Below are 21934 nucleotides of genomic sequence, written 5' to 3'. Positions count from 1 at the left end.
GTGTATAGGACATGCATGTGATGCTGACCTGCAGCAGTGGATTTACTGTATATGCAGCTGCAGAGATCAAAGAAACCTGTGTGTCTGGATGACTGACACCATGAACTACAAGAAGAAGTCGCAGCAGTGGAACGCACACAAATCGCAGCTAGACCCTTGCGTTCCAGCGCGCTCCCGCTGACAGCCCAGGAGTGCGCGCTCCCGGGAGGAGGCTGCTCCGGGAAGTGAGTGAGGGGAGTGGGCGGACTGTGTCAGGCGCTACTACTAACAGTCCTGATTTTATTTCCCTCCACGGTGGAGTCGGAGCTGGTGGTGCCTGAGTCGGGATGAGGTGCTCGGGGGGCTCCCCGGTCTGGCTGCGGGCTGCGCTACTGCTGTTGCTGGCGGTATCCTGCACCGTCGCCGCGGATGCTATAAATAGTGAGTGCGGGTAGAGGGCTTGGGCAGTGGGTGGGTGGCACCGGGCAGGAGTCAGGACACGTGTGAGCTGGATGGGTCCCCTGGCATAGAGCTGATGGCTACACATCATAAAGTAGTGCTGATGCGTGTAAAGACAACTTACCTCACATGTCACTTTACTATATGTTGTTTTTTATTTAACCTCTAGTTGTTCAGTCTCTGTGCGTGTGATGTGCGTTAGTGCAGTTGCCAACTTTAGCATAGGTATGGGCACCGCAAGGGATCAATTATGACTGTTGGCGGCGTTGTCGCCATCGCAACATGCTTTGCAATGGCTACGTGGACGTATCTATAATGTGTGCAGGGCCCCTGGTTTTCAGGAAGGAGATGTAGTCGGCATCCTGGCTGACAGGATGCCGACTGTCTAAATACCGGCTCAGGAATACCGACCTTCGGCATCCCGAATGTAAGTATCGGGGGTTATGGTGCGGGTTAGGCACTATGGGGAGGGTTAGGTTTAGGATGCGGGAGGGGTGGGTTCAGGAGTATAGGGGAAGGTTAGGATTAGGCACTAGGAAGGGAGGGTTAGCATACTGACCAACAAGTGTCGGTATGTTAAGCCTGTCTGGATTCTGACCGCTGGGATCCCATACCCAACCCTCCACACCGCATAACCTGCACCCATAAAATAAACTTCTTGTAATCATTGGGAAATGGCGCAGGCGTAATTTCCCTGAAGATCTGTGCATGCGCAGTTAATGCCAGGGAAGATGGCGCCAGCACCATTTTCCTGGAGATCTTTGCATGGCACCAGCAGAGTGCCAGAGTACGTGGTGAATGCGCTGGGGTAGAGAGAGAGTGCTGCACGAAGACTGCACACTGGCCCTCTCATAAACCGCCCATGGATGGCATGTAGCCCTCAAAAGGTGGTAATGTCTAAGCTGGGTACACTGAGACGACCTTCAGCCGTGCAGCGCATGATTGCTGGTACACACTACAGCGATTAATGAAAGATCACTCATTGCGTCCTTCATTAACATACACTAGGTCGCATGCAAAATTGTCAGGTTTGATTTGCAGCACGTCAAACCTGACAACGTCGCTAGCAACCTCGGGCACCCGCATATTGAGCGTACATACTGAGTGATGGGGTGATTTGTCGTTAAGAAACGGCAAATTGGTCCAACATCGCTCCAGTGTGTACCCAGCTTTAACCATCAATAGTTTGCTAGTGCGCAGGTGAAAAGGCGCTCTGCGGTATACACTCCTTTCCAGTGTACACATCAGAATTGATGTCAGCAGCCATCGGAAAGAAGTATGTGATGGTATCAACCAGCATTGAAAAGGCATTTTCACTGGATCGAGGATACTGATGGTTGCAGACCATCGGTTTCCGGCGGCCATCCATAGCTTAGCACGTAAACACAGCAAGATGCAGTTAGGTAATGTTCATTGCATGTGCTTTTGGATTCCTGATGTCAGACACTTTTCTAAAAAAACAAAGCAGATTGAATTGACATCTAAACACATGTCAAATGCGTGTGCAACCCCCGTGTAGTTTCTAGGTGATTGTACTTGCCTTTATTTAAAGGTCTTTGTAATTTTTATTTAAAAAAATAAAAAATCTTAATACATTTATCTATTATGAAAGATGTTTGTTTGTACTGTCATAAATATTTTAAAAACAATATACGACTAAAATTGCTTCAAGGGGGATTATAATCTGATTGAAGTCGACTGAATCTTTATTTGGCAAATTGGTAAATACAGCTTGGAGGGAAATGATTGCTTCCACCTATGTGTCATTGCCTCCCACACTAATAGGCCTCAGTAAAGCAATGCATACAAGATGTGACAAGCTGGGTGCTGAAAAGTCCATCTCCTCCACCTTAGCCATCTACGTGTGTGCCACATTGCATACAGAGGCCCCCACTTATCAACGATATTAAACACCAGCGCAATTTTTCGTTTAGTACCACTGTGATACAAACAAAAAATGTACTGGTATTTAGCCCCCTGGAGAGGTCATTGGCGAATACTGCTGCTGGCAGCGACCGGGCCTCCGGTGCTATGCGCGTGTGCATGACACGGGGACCCGGCAGTGCCTGGAAGGCTTTTCTGAAGCCGGAAAGGCACCGCCGGGTCTCCATTGCCGGCAGTGGGTCTCGCATCGCACTTGCCATCTTATAGATTGCTGGGACAAACAGCGGTAATCTTAGATTATCGCTGTTTGTTAAATCCAGAGACTCGTCATAACCCCTTTAGCGAGTGCTGGAAAGGTAATGCATCGTTGATAAATGGGGGCCAGAATTTGCTTGCTTATTACTCTCCTGGGATTCAGTACCAGCCATGTGGTCCTCCTGTAATGCTTTTACTTATTTTAACAAAATAGTTTAATAATAAGTTGCTATAGGTAGAATCGGTGTGTAGGACTGTGTAAGGTTTATTGATTTTAGCAAGATAAGTTAACTATCTATATTCCTCTATGACCCAAATGACATGGCTGAGTGGGATTACAAGTTATTGAGGTTATTACTATAAGGGCCCTATCCAATTAGCCCCGAACACTATTCGGGCGCTAATTGATCCCCGCGATCGGCGAAAAACAGGGATTTTTCGCCGATAAGCCCCCATTTTTGCAGATATTGTTTTCATCCCATTAATTCGGGCGAATTAATAGGATAGTTCGCCCGTTAACACATAGAAGCGGCACTTATCATGGATTATTTTTTGGGACACATCAGGTCCCGAAAAAAAAGCCCTGATAAGTGCCGTTGTCATGCTGACTACGGGGCTCATTGGATAGCCCCAAGCGAGCCCTGGGCGAGCTAATTAGCCTCGGTAATTTACAACGTCTAATTGGATATGGTCCTAAGTGGTTTTTAGATGTGAGTTGTCTTTAATGTTTCTATGACCTTTTCAGTAAAGCTGGGTACACACTGACAGCTTTATCGCCCATTCCCTTGAACTGTCGATATATCTGTAGTGCAAAGGCAGGTGTGTACAGATGATATGTCAGTGAATTACGTTGTTCACGGACATATCGCATCTGCCGATATCTGCAGATGCCGATATATCGGCATCTGCAGCACAGCCGATGCCGATATATCTTGCAAACAATTCAACACTCTGACGCTGTGTACGGGCAACCCACCAACCTCCCGTACACTTGCTGCAGGCACCGCTGGGGCAAATCTAAATGCCCGCCCAATTGTGATGTCTGCGCTGACACATCGGCCGAATGATTGGCTAATTATGTATGCACTTATCAATCGTTAGATAGGTTAGTGCGTTGTGTACCCACCTTAAGTCTTATTGGAAAACCTATGACGTTCTGATTTCACTAGTGAACTTTATATACTGTAGGGCAGTGATAAGCAACCTGTTTTTTTTCGGGGACCGTATTGTCGGCCCTCTGTCCTTCAAAAGGGCCGCACATTACTATGAGGGGTAGATTTACTAAACCTTCTAAAACAGGCAAGTGTTACCCACAGCAACCAATTAGATTATTTCTATAATTTCAGCTAGAAAGCATTGGCACATTTAGCACTTGCTGTCATGGTGGTTATAGGGCTACCAGTGATGATCACATGAATACAGAATATTCGGTCCCCGTTGCGTGACTTTGTAAACATCCTTTACACCGCTGGCAGCAATGCACAATGTGGTGTACAGGAAACCAGTGATACATCGGAGGCCTGGGAACGAGGAAGCCATTTGTCACAGCGCACCTTGTTTATCTTGCAAATCAGAAAGGAGACGACTGTACAGTGTTTCAGTCCAGCCATAAATTTAGACTCCTGCATCAATGTTTGCAAATCAGAGAAGTGTGAGAACATATTAAACTACAGACGCAGGCAGCATTTGTTTATTCCGGGCTGGGTAGGCTACAGCCGCCCCGGTTACAATCCGACAACATGCTGCCTATTTGTTTTGTTTTTGTGTAAAGCAAATTATCTCCAACCATTTATTGGGGGTTCTCCTAAAATACTGTCCGCAGTGTTGGAAAGTTGTCAGCGCTCTTAAATAACATTGTCATATAACTGTGGCCATTCTTTACATGCCTTGTTGTCCTGTAGGACAGTGACTTACTGTACAAGTCATGTGCTAGCCGAGATCTGGTGGTGTGATTACAGGCACATGCCTCTTGTCATATAGGAGTTATGTACTAATAAATTGTGTTATCCAACCATTGCTTTCAACCAGAAGATTTACAGCTATGTTATCATATTCATCACCGTAAAGTTGTCACCCATTGTATTTTCTGGCCTTCATTGCATAGTTGTAATGAAATGATCTGGACTCTAAGCCTCTATTATGTAGTGAGAGGTTGGTATTTGCACAGAAAACAGTGGGTGAAGTGACCTTTCATTACCCAGCCCGGCTGTGATGTCCAGAGGGACGGAGATTGAGATCATGGTACTTTCAGATGGGTCTTCCTGGGTCCTCTGGCCTTTGTTGTTGAATCGTTGACACTTTTGTGTGACACAGTTAGGAAACTCTTGCTATGAAAGGTGTACATTAATGTAATGCTGTGTTCCTTATTTAAACTGGCCTTTCACACACGTTTTTTTTTTATTCCCTGATGAAATGATTGTATTTCTGTACACTGCATTAATATACAATTAAGTCACACTCCTGTATGTTCTAATAGTTTTTTTGTTTTTTTTTAATCTTTTCATGAACCCTTTCTTCTATTTTCTTTCAATAATCTTGTTACACAAAATCTGATATTTCCTCTGCCTTTCAGAAATAAGTTCAGGATTGTGCGCTTCCTACTTAGCGGAGAACTCCCTTTATGAACTCTTTGCCTCGGCTTGTTAATAGTTTGCACTTTACTGAGTGATTATAGTGTTCACTCTAGGGCCAGCGCCGGACCTAAAAAAATGGCACATCTGCGACGCGCACTCGAAAGGGGTGTGTGTCTTTAAGACGCGTCCCTTTTTGTCACTCTTGGGTGCGTAGCCGTCACTGCTATTAGTGTGAATGGATGCTGGCATCCATTCACCGGCGGTCAGCAATACACCGCAGTTTTTCCCACCCGCGACACTGCAACCCGTGGGTGGGGTACGGCACCCTTGGGCTCTTTCAGTGGGGCGCTGCGCCGGAGGGCAGGGTGCTTTTTGGCCTTTAGAAATAGAGCAGGGTTGGCGCCCTGCTAAAACAGCCTAGCGGGAACATTATGATTATATAGTTCTTCACATCACTCTGCCCCAATCTGTATTACCTACCACTTGTACATGCATACACACTAAAGGTGTCCACACACTGGACGACTCGCTAAAGATGCAATGTTGTAAACGATTTCCCTTGAACCCCCCGGTCAGCTCACCGCCACTCCTGTACAGACGATATCTTGCTAAACTGTGCAATGTAAATACCATTTTTGGTGCAACGGGCACAATTTGCGATTCCGGAAAGTGAAATTGCGTCCATCTACATTGCAAGCTTTGCCTGGCACCCCACGGAGTTGTGTAGGAAATCTTGTGATGTAGGGGCTACTATAACTTACCTATATCTTCACCGGTATGTCCAGCGGCACATTGCTGGCAATTGAATCTCCCCTTCCCAAAATTCTTATAACCTCCCACAGTGATTTATGTTAATTAAAGAAGAGAGAGAAAAAGATACCTCACTTTTTTTTATGCAATTGCTGCTTTAAGGTGAAGGTGATTTTCACACCAATATATACGACCTGGCATATTCAGAGAACTTTCATATAGTGAATTGGATTTTCATATCCTTTTTCTTTTCCTATTCAGAATATGGCAGTCATGACAGCGCAGAGGTTCCCAAACTACTCCATTACAGTCCAGGTTTTAAGGATATCCATGCATGAGTGGTTAAATCAAATAGACTGAGTTACTAATTAAGGGCCTGGTCCTAGAAGGATCGTAAATACGATTACGCACGCAATCAGCCGATTGCTGCGTCCTGCCCATGCCTATGCATCGCTGTGCACGAACCGGCCTCTGCGATCGCAGTGACTACACAGACCCATCGCAGAGTGTTTGACATGAAGTGCCATTTGTGGGAAGTGACGGGGGGGTGGTTGAATGCGTTCATAACTTATCCACTGCGTTGCCATACACAGTTTGGGCTTTCACTGCATGCTGTGAGGTTAGCAATTTGTGAGTAAGGTCAGACCTTGTGCAAGTGTGCGTGAGGCTGCGATGGTACTCGATGTTACCGATGGTTTTGCAGTCTTGCTAAACATTACGGATGTGTGTAAGGTAAGGTGGGCGTCCTTATGTAGTGCTGCGACGGCATAGCGATCGCCATGGATTAGCATATCATCGCAGTGAGACTGCTTGCGGTATTCATACTGAATCAGGCCCTAAGTCACCTGTGCTCAAGCATGGGTATTCTTAAAATGTGGACTGCAATGGTGGAGTTTGCAGGAGCGGTTGTTTGTCAACGGGACACAGAAGTGGGAGTTTTCTTTGTTTTTGTTTTCCAATAATAACCATTTTGAATTGCTTTCAGCTATGTCTGTACAGAGTGATACAAATGTGGATGGTATAATGCAAATTTTATGTATTAGAGGCCGCACACTGGACCTGTATTGCGTAATTATTATTATTGTTAGTGTGTATGTATCCGTTCGAAAGCAGAGTGATCTATAGTACGATGCCTCGTATAGTGTGTACACACCATAAGCTGCAGCATGACTGACACGGTCAGCGTCCCAGGAAACGGGCGATTCAGCCGAGGCCGTTTTCTGCATCTTCCAACGCGGTTTCACTGGCCCTAGAAGCGTGAATTTCACAGCCATCCTAAGTAACCGGAGGGTTACCCAGACGGCCGATGGTCACGCAAGTGATCATAAGGCTGGGCCCTCGGATGCAGCAGCGGATCACAGAAGCCGGTAGGAGGAGTCTATTTACACGAGACTCCTCCTACGGCATTAATATATTACTACACAGCTGCAGCGTGCAAAGTCGCAGCGGCTGTGCAATTACATCCATCTCTGAATCACGCCCTATGTTCAGGATGTGATCAGTTACGCCATGCTTGAATAATGATGATCAGATAGCAGTGAAGAGCGAGAGAGACTACAGGTATGGGTTAGGGCTGGGCTGAGCATAGGAGACCATAGGATTTCTGAATTTATAGGGTCATGCGAGCAAGGTGTCGGAGGCTTTGGGGGTAGGAATTGAGCCGGCTGTTGCCCATGTAAGGGTATATCCTTCTGTGTCCGATTTTGTTCAAGTAGGACACAAGATTGTGGGAAGTGAAAGTCTGAGCGCTTGGTGAGTTTGATCAAAGCTTTCAATGTATTATTATAGAAGCATTTGGGGATTGAAGCCTGTGAGTTGCACAATGTTAATCCCCAATGATGGAATTTAGCAGGTGGAATAAAATCCTGCCAGCGCCAGTTTAAGATGGTTTTTATTCATGCTTTGCCGCTGTGAGAGATTTAACTTTTCTCTTAGAACAGCCACATAAATGTATAGATTTCATGTCCTGTGAGTTTCTGCATTCTGTAGCTGGACAGCTGCCAGGGTTACTGTACCCATCCTGTGAGTAGTTTGGGATTTCTTTTTATAGATAGTTCCCAAGAACACAGTCTGTCGGGGGTGAAGAGAATGAATCATGATTAAAGGTGCTGCCGCACTATTTCTACTGCATTATTTTTTTTTTTTTTGTAATCCAGATTTTTTACATAAAAGGGTTTAAAGTGCAGATTTTCTGGTCTGACAGCTTTTCAGGCGCTATAAACGGAGTTTAATGTCAACAAACGAGACTTAATGAAGCCGGTTATTTTTTCCTGCACCTGTCACATTTAGCATTAAGCAGCTGCTGAAAAACTGCTTAGAACCTATGCAAAACTTTTCAGGCGGTGTTTAACTCTTTCTCTACCCCAAGGCACTTTACTAAGCGTCTGGTTCTTAAACCCGGCACTCCGATCGTGTTTGTGCCAGAAATTAAAAAGTCCGAGGATTTTACTAGCGAAACATGGTTAATAAAAGCATCGCCCTGTTAAACTTTGGGCATAAACACAATCAGAAGTGGCGGGTTTTAGAACCTTCCATGTTTTAAGGATATCCATGCTTGTGCACAGATGGAATAATTCAACTGACTGAGGTACTAATTAAGTCACCTGTTCTTAAGCATGGCTATGCTTTAGGAACCACTGTTTTTATGCTGAAAGGAAAGCCTCTTTTATGTGAGCCCGTGCTTATAGTTTGTGGGTTAATTTATTATTTCGCAGCTGTAGTACAGTCTGACAGGACTGAATTGTTGAGTCCTCAGGCAGGGGCGTATCTACCCATTGGCCAGGATGGCACTCGCCAGGGGCGATGGCCAAAGGGGGGTGCCACCAGCAGCCAAGGCCTGGATCAGGCCAGAAATAGCGGCGGTGCAGCCACCGCTAGCCCCCTCGTTCCCCACAAGTGTAGGGCAGACTGCAGTGATAGCGGTCTGCCCTACACAGTAACAAACACACAGCTGCCAGCGGCGGCTGTGTGTTTGTAATAGCAGCCAGCCAATGAGAGTCAGACAGACTCTCATTGGCTTCTGCGGCCACGGAGGGAGCTGGCTGGAGCTCCATCATGAGCTCTATCTTCTGGCTTCCCCCACAGCAAGGGATGGGAGAGACGTCATGACGTCTCTCCCGTACTGCAGAGCATGCTGGGAGGTGCGGACAGTGGCGGGAGGAAGGGAGGGTGGCCCCTACTGGGGGCACTGTAAAGGGGGTGGCAGCTACGGGGGGCAATGCAGCGTAGGGGGATTACTACTGGGGGCAATGCATAGGGGGGGATTACTACTGGGGCCAATGCATAGGGGGGACTACTACTGGGGGCACGGCATAAGGGGGACTTCTACTGGGTGCACTGTATTGGGAGGGTGGTCGCTACTGAGGGCAATGCATAGGGGGGAATACTACTGGGGGCACTGCTTGAAATTATGGGGGGGAGGGGGCGCCAGTCCATTACATTGCCAGGGGCACTTGGATCCCTAGATACACCCCTTTCCTCAGGTTCTGATCTCCCGAGATCTGTGCTCAGAGCCGGGTATAGGCAGGACAACAGGAGCGCTAGGACTCGCAAAAAAATAATACCATCTGCTACAAAACAATGGGGAAATCCTATAGCGATGTGTGTTGTGGAAAAAATGAATCCCTACTGATACATGAGCTTAGTAGATTTTATTATACCTTTTATTTCCCTATAGATTGTAAGCTTGCGAGCAGGGCCTTCCTACCTATATATCTGTCTGTTATTACCCTGTTTTGTTCTATTAATGTTTACAATTGTAAAGCGCAACGGAATATGCTGGGCTATATAAGAAACTGTTAATAAATAAATAATAAATGTCTATAATCTGTTTCAACCATTGGAATCTGGGGGTCAGATTTATAGATGTGCGCTATTGCAGCCTCGATCCAGGGCAAGATTCAGCTTTGGGCGAGTAAAGCCGCGTACACACTTGCCGATAGTGTGAACGATAACGTTATTGTTCAAAATATCGACCAGTGTTTATGCAGATCGATGCGCGCTCCCGCTGGTCGTTTACGTTATCCCCAGGCGGCTGTACATGCAGGAGCGCCGAGAGGGGGGTAGCGGGTACAGATTACCGGGGTCCGGGCTTCCTGAGGGGGCCCGGGTTCGGCGCCGCTCCCCCTCCCTCACAGCAGCCAAGCACACAGCGTGTGCTGAGCTGCAGTTGGAGACTGCTCGTGGCTGCTGAGCAGCAGCCACGAGCAGTCTCCTAAGCCTGTGGGGGGGAGCGATCACACTGATCGCGCCCCACTGGCTTTGAGCAGGCTTTGATGCTGCACATCCAACCCGACGTTATTGCATGCTGCCCCCCGTTTCAGGTAATGAAAGACGGATCGAGGGGTCGGTTACGCCATTCATTACATTGTTCTGATGTGTACCCAGGATCCGCTGTGTCGGCGCGTCACTCAGTGTGTACCCAGCTTGAGATTTGGGAGGGGTGTGTTGGTCTTCCGAGTAACCCTGTGGTCGTGCAGAATGGGCGTGGGAACACAGACGTAATAGTCGTTTTTCTTGCATATGGGATGTAAGAATGTAACACGCCCCAGAAACAATGGTGACACGCCTGCGCTCTTTGCCGCCTCTCCCAGTTAACTCTCACAAACGCTCCCTGTCAGTCAGTCACACCACGAGTGACTACGGTACCTTGAGACGTGTGCCGCGCGACTTGGACATATGTGCAGATCAACGATTATCTTTCAACTGCGTAAACATCGGAATAGCGCACATCTCTGACTCTGTAAAAAACACACACAAAAAAAGAAAAACTACCCTGGATCTAATGTACTAAGCTGTGGGTTTGAAATCCTGACTGTTCTGCTGCTGTTTCCTGTCGGGATTGCATCACTTTAGATGAGACTATCGAATAAGCATATTTTTCCCATTAGAAGAATATAAACAGCCGATTTAGTAGAACCTGTCGCAAACCCACCTAAATAAATGACCTGCGTCTGATAGGTGGGTTCCCAAAAGCACCACACAGAGATATTTCTAAATTGGAAAAGAAATCCGCTCCATATAATAATAATAATAAATAAAAAACCCTGGCATTTCCTGAATGTAACTAGTCTTGGTACTCTTCAAACACCCATGTAGCGGTGGATGCTAGGCAGGTATTAAAAATCTTGTACTTTACCGGTGCACTACAGGTCACAGCAAGCCCTGATATGCCCAAATTTAAGGACTGCCAGGAAATGCCTGAACTTGAAAAACCAGAAGTGCCAGCAGGCCCTGGCAGACTGCCCACTGGCACCTGTAAAGGCAATATTACAAAAAAAGATAGGTCTGTCATTGAATTTAAATACCTTGATTGGGAAAAAAAACTTTGCTAGACCCCTCGTTCCTCCATTTATCACTTATTGGTCCTCTTTGGTCCATTGGATGCCTACATGGAACTTTGCAATCCATAAGCTCTCCGTACAAGTACGCACTTTCATAGGAATGAATGGGGTTGCACTGATTGGTCAAAGGACAAGAGCTGCAGCACTCTGACTGGTCAGAGTGATCCCTTTCATTTCTGTGAGACATGGAGCCCCCACAGACCAATGCTACAACTCCCCTCTCACCTAGGTCATTTTGCAGTAAGAGGTACTGCATTCCCCTAATATGGCAAGTACCCTGCATGGCACCACAAATGGTGTAATGGTTAGCATTACTGCCTCACTGAGGTCGTGGGTTCGATTCCCACCACGGCCCTAACTGTGTGGAGTTTGTGTATACTCCCTGTGTTTGCGTGGGTTTCCTCCGGGTGCTCCGGTTTCCTCCCACACTCCAAAAATATACTGGTAGGCTAATTGGCTCCCAGCAAATTAACCCTAGTGTGTGTATGTTTAGCATGTGATAGGGAATATAGGGCCTGATTCAGAGCCGCTCGTAAGCGGCCTCTCGTTCTCACTGAGCGATGTTCGCACAACTGCGCATGCGTACGGATTGTAATACGCATGCGCGAACCAGTCAGTGCGTCCGGAAATCGTTTGTTCGCAAAATAGCGAATGTCTGCTATTTTGAGTGACAGGAGTAGGCGTATGTGGGTGGTAACAGGGGAAGGTGCTTGAAAACGGGGAGTGGAATTCAGAACGCAGGCGTGCTTAAAGGTCAAAACGGGCGTTTTATGGGTGTGCATAATTAATACAGCAGCGTCAGCGACCACGTCACTTGGTTTTTTTTTTTAGTCAGAACTACTCGCAAAATAGCAGTTGAAAAAACCAACCACAAGAATAGCGAGCAGTTCATACGCTGTTCGATGTACTCGATTAAGCTAATAAATAGCGGACATGACGTATGATGCGAGCGGCCAGGGGGCGTATTTTTCAAAATTTCGACCGCAAGTTTTGCTCGCTCGTTCAGACTTAGAGGCGTGAACAGACCGCAAAGTGCGAACGGTTCATTTGAATAGCCACCCATTTTTTTTAAACGAACGACCGCAAATAGCGAGCGGCTCTGAATGAGGGCCCTAGATTGTAAGCTCCACTGGGGCAGGGACTGATGTGAATGACCAAAATATCCCCTGTAAAGCGCTGCGGAATATGTGTGCGCTATATAAGTAACTGGTAATAAATTAAGAACTGGTTCCAACAGTCTGCGCTGCTCCCCTACCACAGTGAGAGCAGTTCACATTCCCAGGGAACGGCTACATGTATAAATTGGGCAGGAGAGAGACTGCCCTGCTATAGTGTTGAAGTTTTTTCAGGGCTTTGCCAAATCCTACTGCACCAGGTAAGTTCCTTTTAACGGACTAATAATAATAATTTTATATTTCAGTCCTGGAGGTGAAATACGTTGTTCAGTGTTAACTCAACTTTCCAATGTAGCTCTCTTAAGAAGTAAAGTATTGCGTCCCCAAAATCGCCATTGACCACTAAATGAGCATGTGAAAGGTAGGTCACTCCTAATAGGCAAAAAAACAACACTTGCAAAATTTTAAGATTATTGATTACGTGCCCAAATGAATCTAGTCCTGATGAGAAATTCAGTATGTACAGTACAGTGTTTTGTTTTTCATGAAGTAGTGAACCCAGTTACAGTATGTGTGATTGTGAAACGTTCCTGCTGCACATGAGTTATTTAGAGAACGTCCTATACATATCTTTCTGTACATGAGCGAGCAGCTGTAATCAGCTTTGTTTAGCTATTGCTGCTAAGCACTGTGCTGTAATCGTATCGTCGCTCATTTGCCAAATGTGTGTCCTATACGTGAGAGTCTGCAGTAAATGTCTTAGGAGAGATTTACCAGATTCTTGCTAGCATATATCCCGTATATGATCACTGTCGATTGTAAACCTGCGAGCAGGCCAAGTCTTGTGTCATTACTGTTTTGTTCCCAGTTGTAAATCGCAGCAGAATATTCTGCCGCTATATAAGTAACTGTTGATGATTCTGATAATTATATAATAAAAAGGTTATAATCTGACTTCTGTGCCAACACCTTCACTTGTCTGTGATTTCTACTGGGAGCCAAACAGTCAGATCTCGTCCAGTTAGGGAACCTTCTCAGTGTGTAATCACAGGCAATCAGAATAATAATTACAGTGAAGAACATATGTTATTCTGATCTCCTGATGTTGTAAGCTGTGTTTCATCCAGGGCTGGCACCAGAAATTGTGGGGCCCAGTACACCAGAAACAGACAGCCCCCGCCTGCCCGTTTTGTTCCAGCTCTTCTCCACCCCACCTTTCCACTCCTGAATTTGGAGGACGGCTGTTCACAGTATTTAAACAAAGTGGGAAAAAAACATAAAGCACTATCTTTTACCAGGCGGTGCTGAGATGACAGGTGGATGCGGGTGCAGAGTTACTAATCGGGGTGCATGTGCATTGCCGCTATGGAGAAAGCAAGTCAGAAGAGTTCTGTGCGATCGCATGGTCACCCCTAGGGAAGCCAATCCCAGGTATTTTTTTCAATCCCTGGATTGAGTTGGTCAATGGGCGGGCGGGCTGGCCTGGGGTGTGCAGCTTGACCTGTGTCGGGGGCCGCAGCAGCCGGGCAGCGTCTGGACGAGTGCTGCAAGGTGCTCAGCTTAAAGAAAAAACGTGCATGCGATCACTAGTCCCGAAATCCCAGGATTGGAAGCTTCAGTCTCAGGATTCAAATCCCTCCAATTTTAGGCCCAAAACCCGGGATTGGCCTCCCTAGTCACCCCTCTCTTACTGCCCAGAAAAGCGCATTTCACGGAAAGTGATCCCCATCAGTAAGCATACGGCTGATCTTGCACATGCATGCCAATTTCTTTGGTGCATGAGCAGTATGCCAAAATCCGCAAGATGCATCCGTATCTGTGGACATGACCGACTTAGAGGATAATTGTCAGACCCGAAGCTGTCTGCTACCGGAGCACTTTATTCTGTAACTAGTCAAACATGCTGCAGTGTGAAGATCTATTTGAATGAACTGGTCATTTACTGCCTTGTTTGCTTTGCCAAATACAAACAATTTATCACAGCAGATTAAACATAAAAGTGATTTACACAAACTCAATCTCTTCTGTTACAGTGATAACATCTTGCTACAACACTGATTGCCATAGTAACATTAATTAATATATGTAGACTTGCTGGGGATGTTTGAGAACTGGTGTCAAGGTAATGTGCAGCAGCCAATCGGATGTCCTTTCATTGTCTCCTAGAATAATAAGGCACTGTTTACTGTAATATAATCCACACCACTGATATTCATTCCTATTTTTAAATTTGTCATTTGATTGCTAGATTACGTTTGCTGGTTATATTGGTTTCTTGTGATTTTATAGTAGACTGGGGGGGCGGGTTATATTATACCAAAGCCGTAACTAGACTTTTTGGTGCCCTGTGCCAGGAAGAGCATTGGCGCCCCCCTCATTTTTCAGAGAGACATAATGCACCCAAAAATGTGTTTCCACTAGATCTTCAAATGTATCCGTGTTCCCGCTGTGTATTGCAGATGCTCACATCACTGACAGAAAGAAGACATGGAGCCTCTATGCAGGATAATCGCTCTCAGAGCTTGTGTGTGTAATGAGGCCCTATAAGTGCTCAGTCTCCTCCCACAAGTTTGCTGTGAATGAGAAGGGAAGTCTAGGGGCACTCTGCCTGGCGTCAAATGATTGGTTCGTTTATTTAGAGCAAAAGTATGGGAACATTGGCTATTGCCAAGAGCTTTTTTTTTTAGCTAGAGGTTTCTTCTATTGGAATCCCCAAAAAGATGTGGGAGATCTCTTAAAAATGTAAGAAATGTAACATCGGTGTGAGAGGATTATAATCTTTTTCAAGCATTGAACAGGGTGCTAGCAGCCCGACTACCATTACCATGATATAGGGGCCTGGGCTGATTCAGCTCCTCCAGGGCCTCTTTTTATTGGTATACCTATATAGAGTGTAAATGTTGACCGCCTGGGAGCTGGCACATACTGTTTTACCCTCACAGTGTGGGCCCAGTGCCTCTGTGTTATGGTGCATACACACGATCAGATTTTGTGTCAGATCTGAACGATAACTGTATTAAAAATAGTTAAATCGTTTATATCTGAAAGAATATCTGACATGTGGGCCTGCGACGATGACCGATGCGCGTTCCCGCATGTCAGATAACGATATCTGACATGGTCTGTTTGCAGTCAGATTTTGACGATTTCTTTAATTTTAATACTGTTTGATTGATTTTTACCAACGATTTGAACGATTTCAATCGTTCATCTGCCAGATCTGACCGTGTGTATGCGCCATTAATGAGGTTTGCAGCTGAGAGCATGCAATTTGTTTTGTTTTTGTGTAGCAGCAGATCTTCAGTCCATAGGTAAAGTAAATAATTATTTAAATATAAAGAAGTGCAAAAATGTAAAGCCCTTGCCAATTGCTGTGTTTGGCAATGGCGGTGTCATTTCAATGGCGCAATAGATGACCAAAGATGGTGGCATGTGAGTAGGACCTGTCCAACATCTGCCCTGTAATATACTGCTATTCCCAATTTTACACCCAGTTACGTGCCATTTTCTGTGACCCAAAGCCTATTGCTCTTTTGAATGGTCTTCTCGATGGCCACCATCGGGATGGTCCTTGATAAAATCTTCAATCCACTATTGACCTCCTAAGAGCATTGTAAACCCTTGTTGGCTTTAGTCATAATATAAGAGATGGTAACAACTGAATGTTTGATTGCGGTAATTTCCACTTCCTCATCCATAGTGTCTAGTCTCTCCGTGCAATCCAAAGTAGGATCTGAGAATAAGATGTATAAAATATCTTGTTTTGAGGCAGTCCTAAAATCTCCTGATTATATTCCCCCTCTTATCTGACATCTCTCTATAAAGATCGTAGCTCTCATTGCTGAATGATTTGAAAATAATATCTGTATGCGGCTCCGTGTACCATTTGTTGATCACAGGATCAGGATTTCTCCTGGTTCACTCCCAACCTCAGGAAAGCCCAACATGCACTGTTTCATCCAGCCTCCTAGCCTATAAACATGGCCTAGGACTGGTCAGCAGCCTGGTGCTGGTTCCTAAAATATGGGGGAACCCTACACGTTTTTTTTCTGTATTTTTTGGAACCAGGACTGGCTGAGCAGTCCGGGGCTGGTTATGCTTTTTGTGGGGGGACCCGACGTCGTGGTTTTTTTTTTTTTCCACATTAAACCCTTTACATGCAGATACATACAGAAATCACACTGATCTGTGTATGTTTCTGACAAACTCGCAGCTCAGGAGGTGGTCATTTTGAAAGCTCTATTTAGCTGCAAGTTTGCTACAATTACACCTGCGATTGTAATATCATTTATTAGTAAATTTCCGAGTTGTACTTCTGAGTTTAGCCGAAGGTGAGTTTATTCGAATTTGCAATCTCACCTGAGTATTACAGTGAAAAGAGGGAAATCTCACACAAGTTTGCCTAAACTCACCCGAGATTGCAATCTCAACCAAACTCGATTCTTAGTAAATGTACCCCTAAGTGTGGATTGTATAGAGTTGAGCGTATGCAGAAACCTACAGTATCTGCTTTGCAGGCAGTAAAGTGGTTCACTGTTTTACAGTAGGTCTCCTCCTTTTCATTGTTACTTGTTGGGATGCTGCAAATTCCACTATGTACAGTATTGTCATCTTCATCATTGCAGTTCTTTGAAATGTGTGTTTGTATATAAATATCATGTATAATATCTTTAAAATTATGGATTCAGAGCAGAGGCAACATGGCTACAATTGCTACCTTTATGTATAGTATAAAATGTGAACCTATACAAATGTCCTTTTATAACGTCTCGGCCTACGATAACACATTTGTGGACTGACATGAGGCCTGATTCAATGATTTACATTAAACCAATATTAATGCAAATCTTTAATTCAGGATTTGCGCAGGTGTTGAACTGCGCAGATGCAGCTCAGGTCCATTGATGACAGACGCAGTGCAGCTGCAGACGTCAGATGAGTGACAGGCCAGCCATTTGGAGGCCCCAACAGCGTGGTTTGGCCAGACATTAGGGTTACTCATGTCTGATGCCGGTTCAGTGTTCTGCAGGGGATCTGATGCTGCGTTGGACACAGCAGTGGATCACTGAAGCCAGCAGTGGGCGCCTTTTGCGGATTTTGGCACAGCCACTATGTCTACAAAGTCGCAGTTGCTGTTGCTTTACCGAACATCTATGAGTTGGCCCATGGTGCATCTGCAGGGGTGTAGAAGGTCTTTAAATGATATAATAACGTGGACTGGTGCGTTTACCTGTGTAGACCTGCTTTGGAGGAGGGCTCTCTGCTTTTTTTTTTTTTTTGCCTCCTGCAAATGGCCTTGTCTTTTCAACTATCTCTGGAGCCATGCATATATAATAAAGACAATAACGATGAAGCTCTTGCTATGATTCATTTAAGACCTAAATAAGGAAGATAGTAAAAAAAACATCAACTCTACAGTTAAACTTTTCGACTGTTTCCTTTCTGCACATTTTGCAAAGCTTGCACTACCCTGTATATATCTAGCAATCCCATTATAACTGTATGTGGATGCTTCCAAATACTGCATTCGACGTGCACCATATAATGTTCTTTCCCGTACAAGTAGGCAGACTTTTTTGCATAAATACAATCCTTTTTATAGGTCTGAATTTTTGCAGCTTGTAAATGACCCTTATGGACACGGATGCGACTGTATTCTGTTCCCAGCCTGAGACGTCACTGTTTAGCAAATGTAACCCTAAGACTATATGGATTTATCTCTATGGTCAACAGCATGAAATTAAAATCCAGTGGTAATAGTCGCTGGCAGTTTTGTTACCAGCAAGTCCAACACTTTCCTGAATATCTAAGCTCTGTGTGAGCTCTGTCATGGTTCAGCCGCAGCACGCAGTCACTGACCACTAAGAGGCTTTAGACATGGTCTAATTCAGGAGCCTTGAATAACAAGAGCTCTGCGGAGCCAGCTCAGGCACTGTATGTACCCAGTCCTTGCTTGATTTGGATTCTTGTTTCTAGGGGTTGTTTGTTAACTTCCATCCAAAAGTAGTAATTTAGCTGAAATATTGCTTCATCAGTAATAAACCAAAACAGATGCAAATACAGTGCCACAACTTTGAACAGAAACTCGTCTATCATTTTTAGGGGGGGAATTCAGTTCAATGTGATGGCCACATGGTGCCTCCGGAACGGTTGGACAGAGGCACTTTGCAGTCAGTAACTTTGCTACTGTTCCCTCCCACCACATTCCGGTCTTTACCATGATTGTTTGCTTTCATATTCTAGGCACTGTGGTCACAGTACTTACTACTGCTACAACCAGGAATGGCACAGGGACCAATGAAACCGTAGCGGTTCCCACTACAGCAAAGACCAATGTTACTTCTCCTCCCACGGTACACCCCGTAACTGCCAACACTTCTAAAACCAGCCCTGCTCCCAAGCCGCCTTCTGCATCTCCTACTACTGCAACAACAAAAGGTAACTTTCCATCATCCATGTAGCGAAGACAAAACAAACTGTTATTTATTAAGAAGTTTATTGCAATTGACTTTTAGAATGTTGTGGTTCACATGTTTAACATCAATACTGACCTTCAGGAGAGACCTGCAAACTCCTTGACTTTCCTGAATATTTGACACCTCCTGCACAATCTTTATTCCTGAAAGGCCATCCATTCCCTTGGACTCTGGTCCACCCCTAATGTATCAACGAAAATTAAGGTGGCACTCCAAGACTGGTCTCAATCGGTGAAAAAAATGAGGTGCTTTAATCTACGTTTCGGGGTACAAGCCCCTTCCTCAGGACACAGGTGATTAAAGCGCCTCATTTTTTTTCACCGATTGAGACCAGTCTTGGAGTGTCACCTTCATTTTCGTTGAGAGCGATGTGTGTGTATATATATATATATATATATATATATATATATATATATATATATACATGACTGAGCTAAATATAACATCCATCAAACAAGTTAGACTGTGAGAATACTATCTGTCCCTTCATTGCCTTTTTAAGAGGAAGACCATGTTTCTCTATCTTCCATTAATCTAGATTAAGAAGTGGAGAAGCCAGACCTCATGGTGTTGACTAGTGAATAAATGTAGAGAGTAGACACTGTACAGGGCCGCAACTAGGGGGGGGGGGGGGGGTGCTGCACCTGGTGCGCAGCTGCAACCGCCCCAATGTCCTCCAGCCCGGAGCTGCAGGTGGGCTCCAGGCCGGACGCATGCTAAGATGTTTTTACCGGTGGGTGCCCGGCTCCTTCCCTGCAGCGTCGCGGTAGCTGGAGGCTGGAGTTCTCTCCTGAATTCCAGCTTCCGGCTCTCCCCACGGGCGCTATGGGAGAGATGTCATGACGTTTGTGTGTGTGTAAGGGACACTACTACAGAGGCACTACTATATGGGCACTACTATGGGGGAATTACTATAGGGGCATTACCTTATGGGCACTAATTCAGGGGCATTACCTTATGGGCACTACTTCAGGGGCATTACTATATGGGCACTACTACAGGCGCATTACTTCAGGGGGCACTGCTGCAGGGGGCATTACTATGGGGGAATTACCAGGGGTGGCGCCAAATTACTGTCTTGCCCCCTGTGACAAAATCCTGTCACTGTACATCTGCAATACTTTGCATTATCCAAACAACTACGTGTTTAGCACCAAGGTCTATGAGAGAGTCCATGTAGAGTATTGCAGATGCAATGCATCTCCTCTCCATATATTCACTATAGTAAATTGCTGGAGTGGTAGACAAGCAAGTACCTGGTTAAATACTTTTATAGCAGCACTGTGGTTTGTGTTGTCTTTTTTTACTTGCTTGAAAGTATTTTCTTCCAGTCTCCTAGGTAACAAAAGCCATACACACATTGAATAGAAGTTCACACATACGCCCATTGATGTAACCTGATAAGTTATATACTAATCTTTGCCATTGAGATTTTTGAACCAATGCTCCTGGCAGTGTCCTAGGTTTAAAGGACTTTTTAACAGTGTGTCTGTATACAAGCAGCGACAAATTGAGCACTGAATGTGAATAGGTCTTGTTTAGCTGTCAGCAATGGTCTGGGTGTGGAACGGCCTCTATTCTGGCTCTTTGCCATTGGCTGCAGTCTGGTCGCATGATACCAATCTGTGTTTTGCTGCTTTCAGTTAACTTTTTGTCTTTCCAAAAATATTATTTAACTTGTATCCTATAACCCAATTATATCTGATCACATCCAGCCTTCTCCTTCATAATCTGGGCTGGGTTTAGCCTCTTGTTTATCCCATCTTAAAATGATACGTATTGTACTTATTTCTTCCAGTACTGTATGTACATACCTTGTCTACATCTGCTGTATGTGTTCTCTGCCCGTTGTGTATCCCCTCTTCTATTTCTGTGTTCTGCTTACTTCTTCCTTATGTAGCCGATTTACCCTTCTCTGTTTCTCGATCTGTGACTGTTCTCTTCTACCCATCTACTTTTCCATGTTCCTAAACCGAATGCATTGATCTTACCTTTGTCCAGTACATCCACCAGCTGTCCTGTCTACCTAAATATTTACTTGTATGAATAAAGTGAAAAGACATCATGCCCGCTTTGACATCACTAGTCCGCAAAGCTAATGACTTTTAAGGCCCCCACACACTGTACGATATTTGAAACTATATTGCCGTTGACGGATTGGAATGACAAATCGTTGCAAGTGCCGTGTGTAGACATGATGCCGATGCACGCTCCTACTGACGTTGGTTGTGGTCGGTGATCTCTTCAGCTTGCAGAAAGATCACGACCTGTCTTTCAACGATTTGCCACACATCGTTCCGTCTGTACTCATGGTGAACAATGTCATGGACGACACAGATGTACACACTGATCAGTGCGATCCGTGCGGCAAGCACCTGTGATGAAAGCCACAGATGCAGGGATGGATCAGTGAGATACGTCTGTGCATCTGTGTAAAGCAGCATATTTCAACCACTGTGCCGTGGCACACTAATGTGCCGCGACCGGTTGTCAAGTGGGCCGTGGAGGTCAGCTCAGCGCACTTGTACTGTAGTGTGTTTTATTCCTGAGGAGGCCAATGTGTGTGCATATTTTTATGTGGGAGCCAATGTTTGTTTTTTCATTGGTCACGCACGCCGGATAGTGTGCCTTGGCAATTTTAATATCTTGTGTAGTGTGCCTCGAGTTGAAAAGGTTGAAAATCACTGGTGTAAAGAAAAAAAATTAAAATGAATAAAAGTGTAAAAAAAACAAAAAAACTGTGTGCCCCCTCCCTCCCTCCCTCCCTCCCTCCCCTAAAGCTCAACTAGCCCCGTGCTTTGGAGACAGTCCTGGTTGTCAACATACAGGGGACAAAAATCGTAGGGGTCCCCTGTATTTAGAGCAACCAGCACTGGGTTCTGAGTCGATCCTGGTTATGGAAATACAGGGGACAAAAAGCGTAGGGTTCCCCTGTATTATCCAGAACCAGCATAAAACTTTTTCTAGCGGGGGAGTAATACCACAGCCAGGGGAACCTTTCACCGGGTCCCCCGGCCAAAGCATTACCCCTGACCACTAGTCAGCCCAGGCCAGGGATCCCTGGGGGAGCTGGGGACCCACTCAATAAATGGGTCCCCCCT

General features: G+C 45.3%; 1 protein-coding gene across 1 annotated transcript in view; it reads left to right on the top strand.

Annotated features, from left to right (window-relative positions):
• Positions 1-203: 203 nt before the first annotated feature.
• The window catches only part of TMEM123 (transmembrane protein 123), a 40187-nt gene continuing 18456 nt past the window's right edge, over positions 204-21934 (top strand). The window contains exons 1-2 of the mRNA XM_088456704.1: positions 204-420; positions 18601-18795. Coding sequence (XP_088312830.1) covers positions 327-420; positions 18601-18795 — 289 coding nt within the window. The 5' untranslated portion in view covers positions 204-326. The remainder of the gene's footprint in view (positions 421-18600; positions 18796-21934) is intronic.

Source organism: Taudactylus pleione, unplaced genomic scaffold, assembly GCF_031769625.1.
Source record: "Taudactylus pleione unplaced genomic scaffold, aTauple2 ptg000711l, whole genome shotgun sequence".
NCBI classification, from domain to species: Eukaryota; Metazoa; Chordata; class Amphibia; order Anura; family Myobatrachidae; genus Taudactylus; species Taudactylus pleione.
Note: the sequence above shows the minus strand (reverse complement) of the source record. Positions and strands in the feature narration are given on the sequence as shown.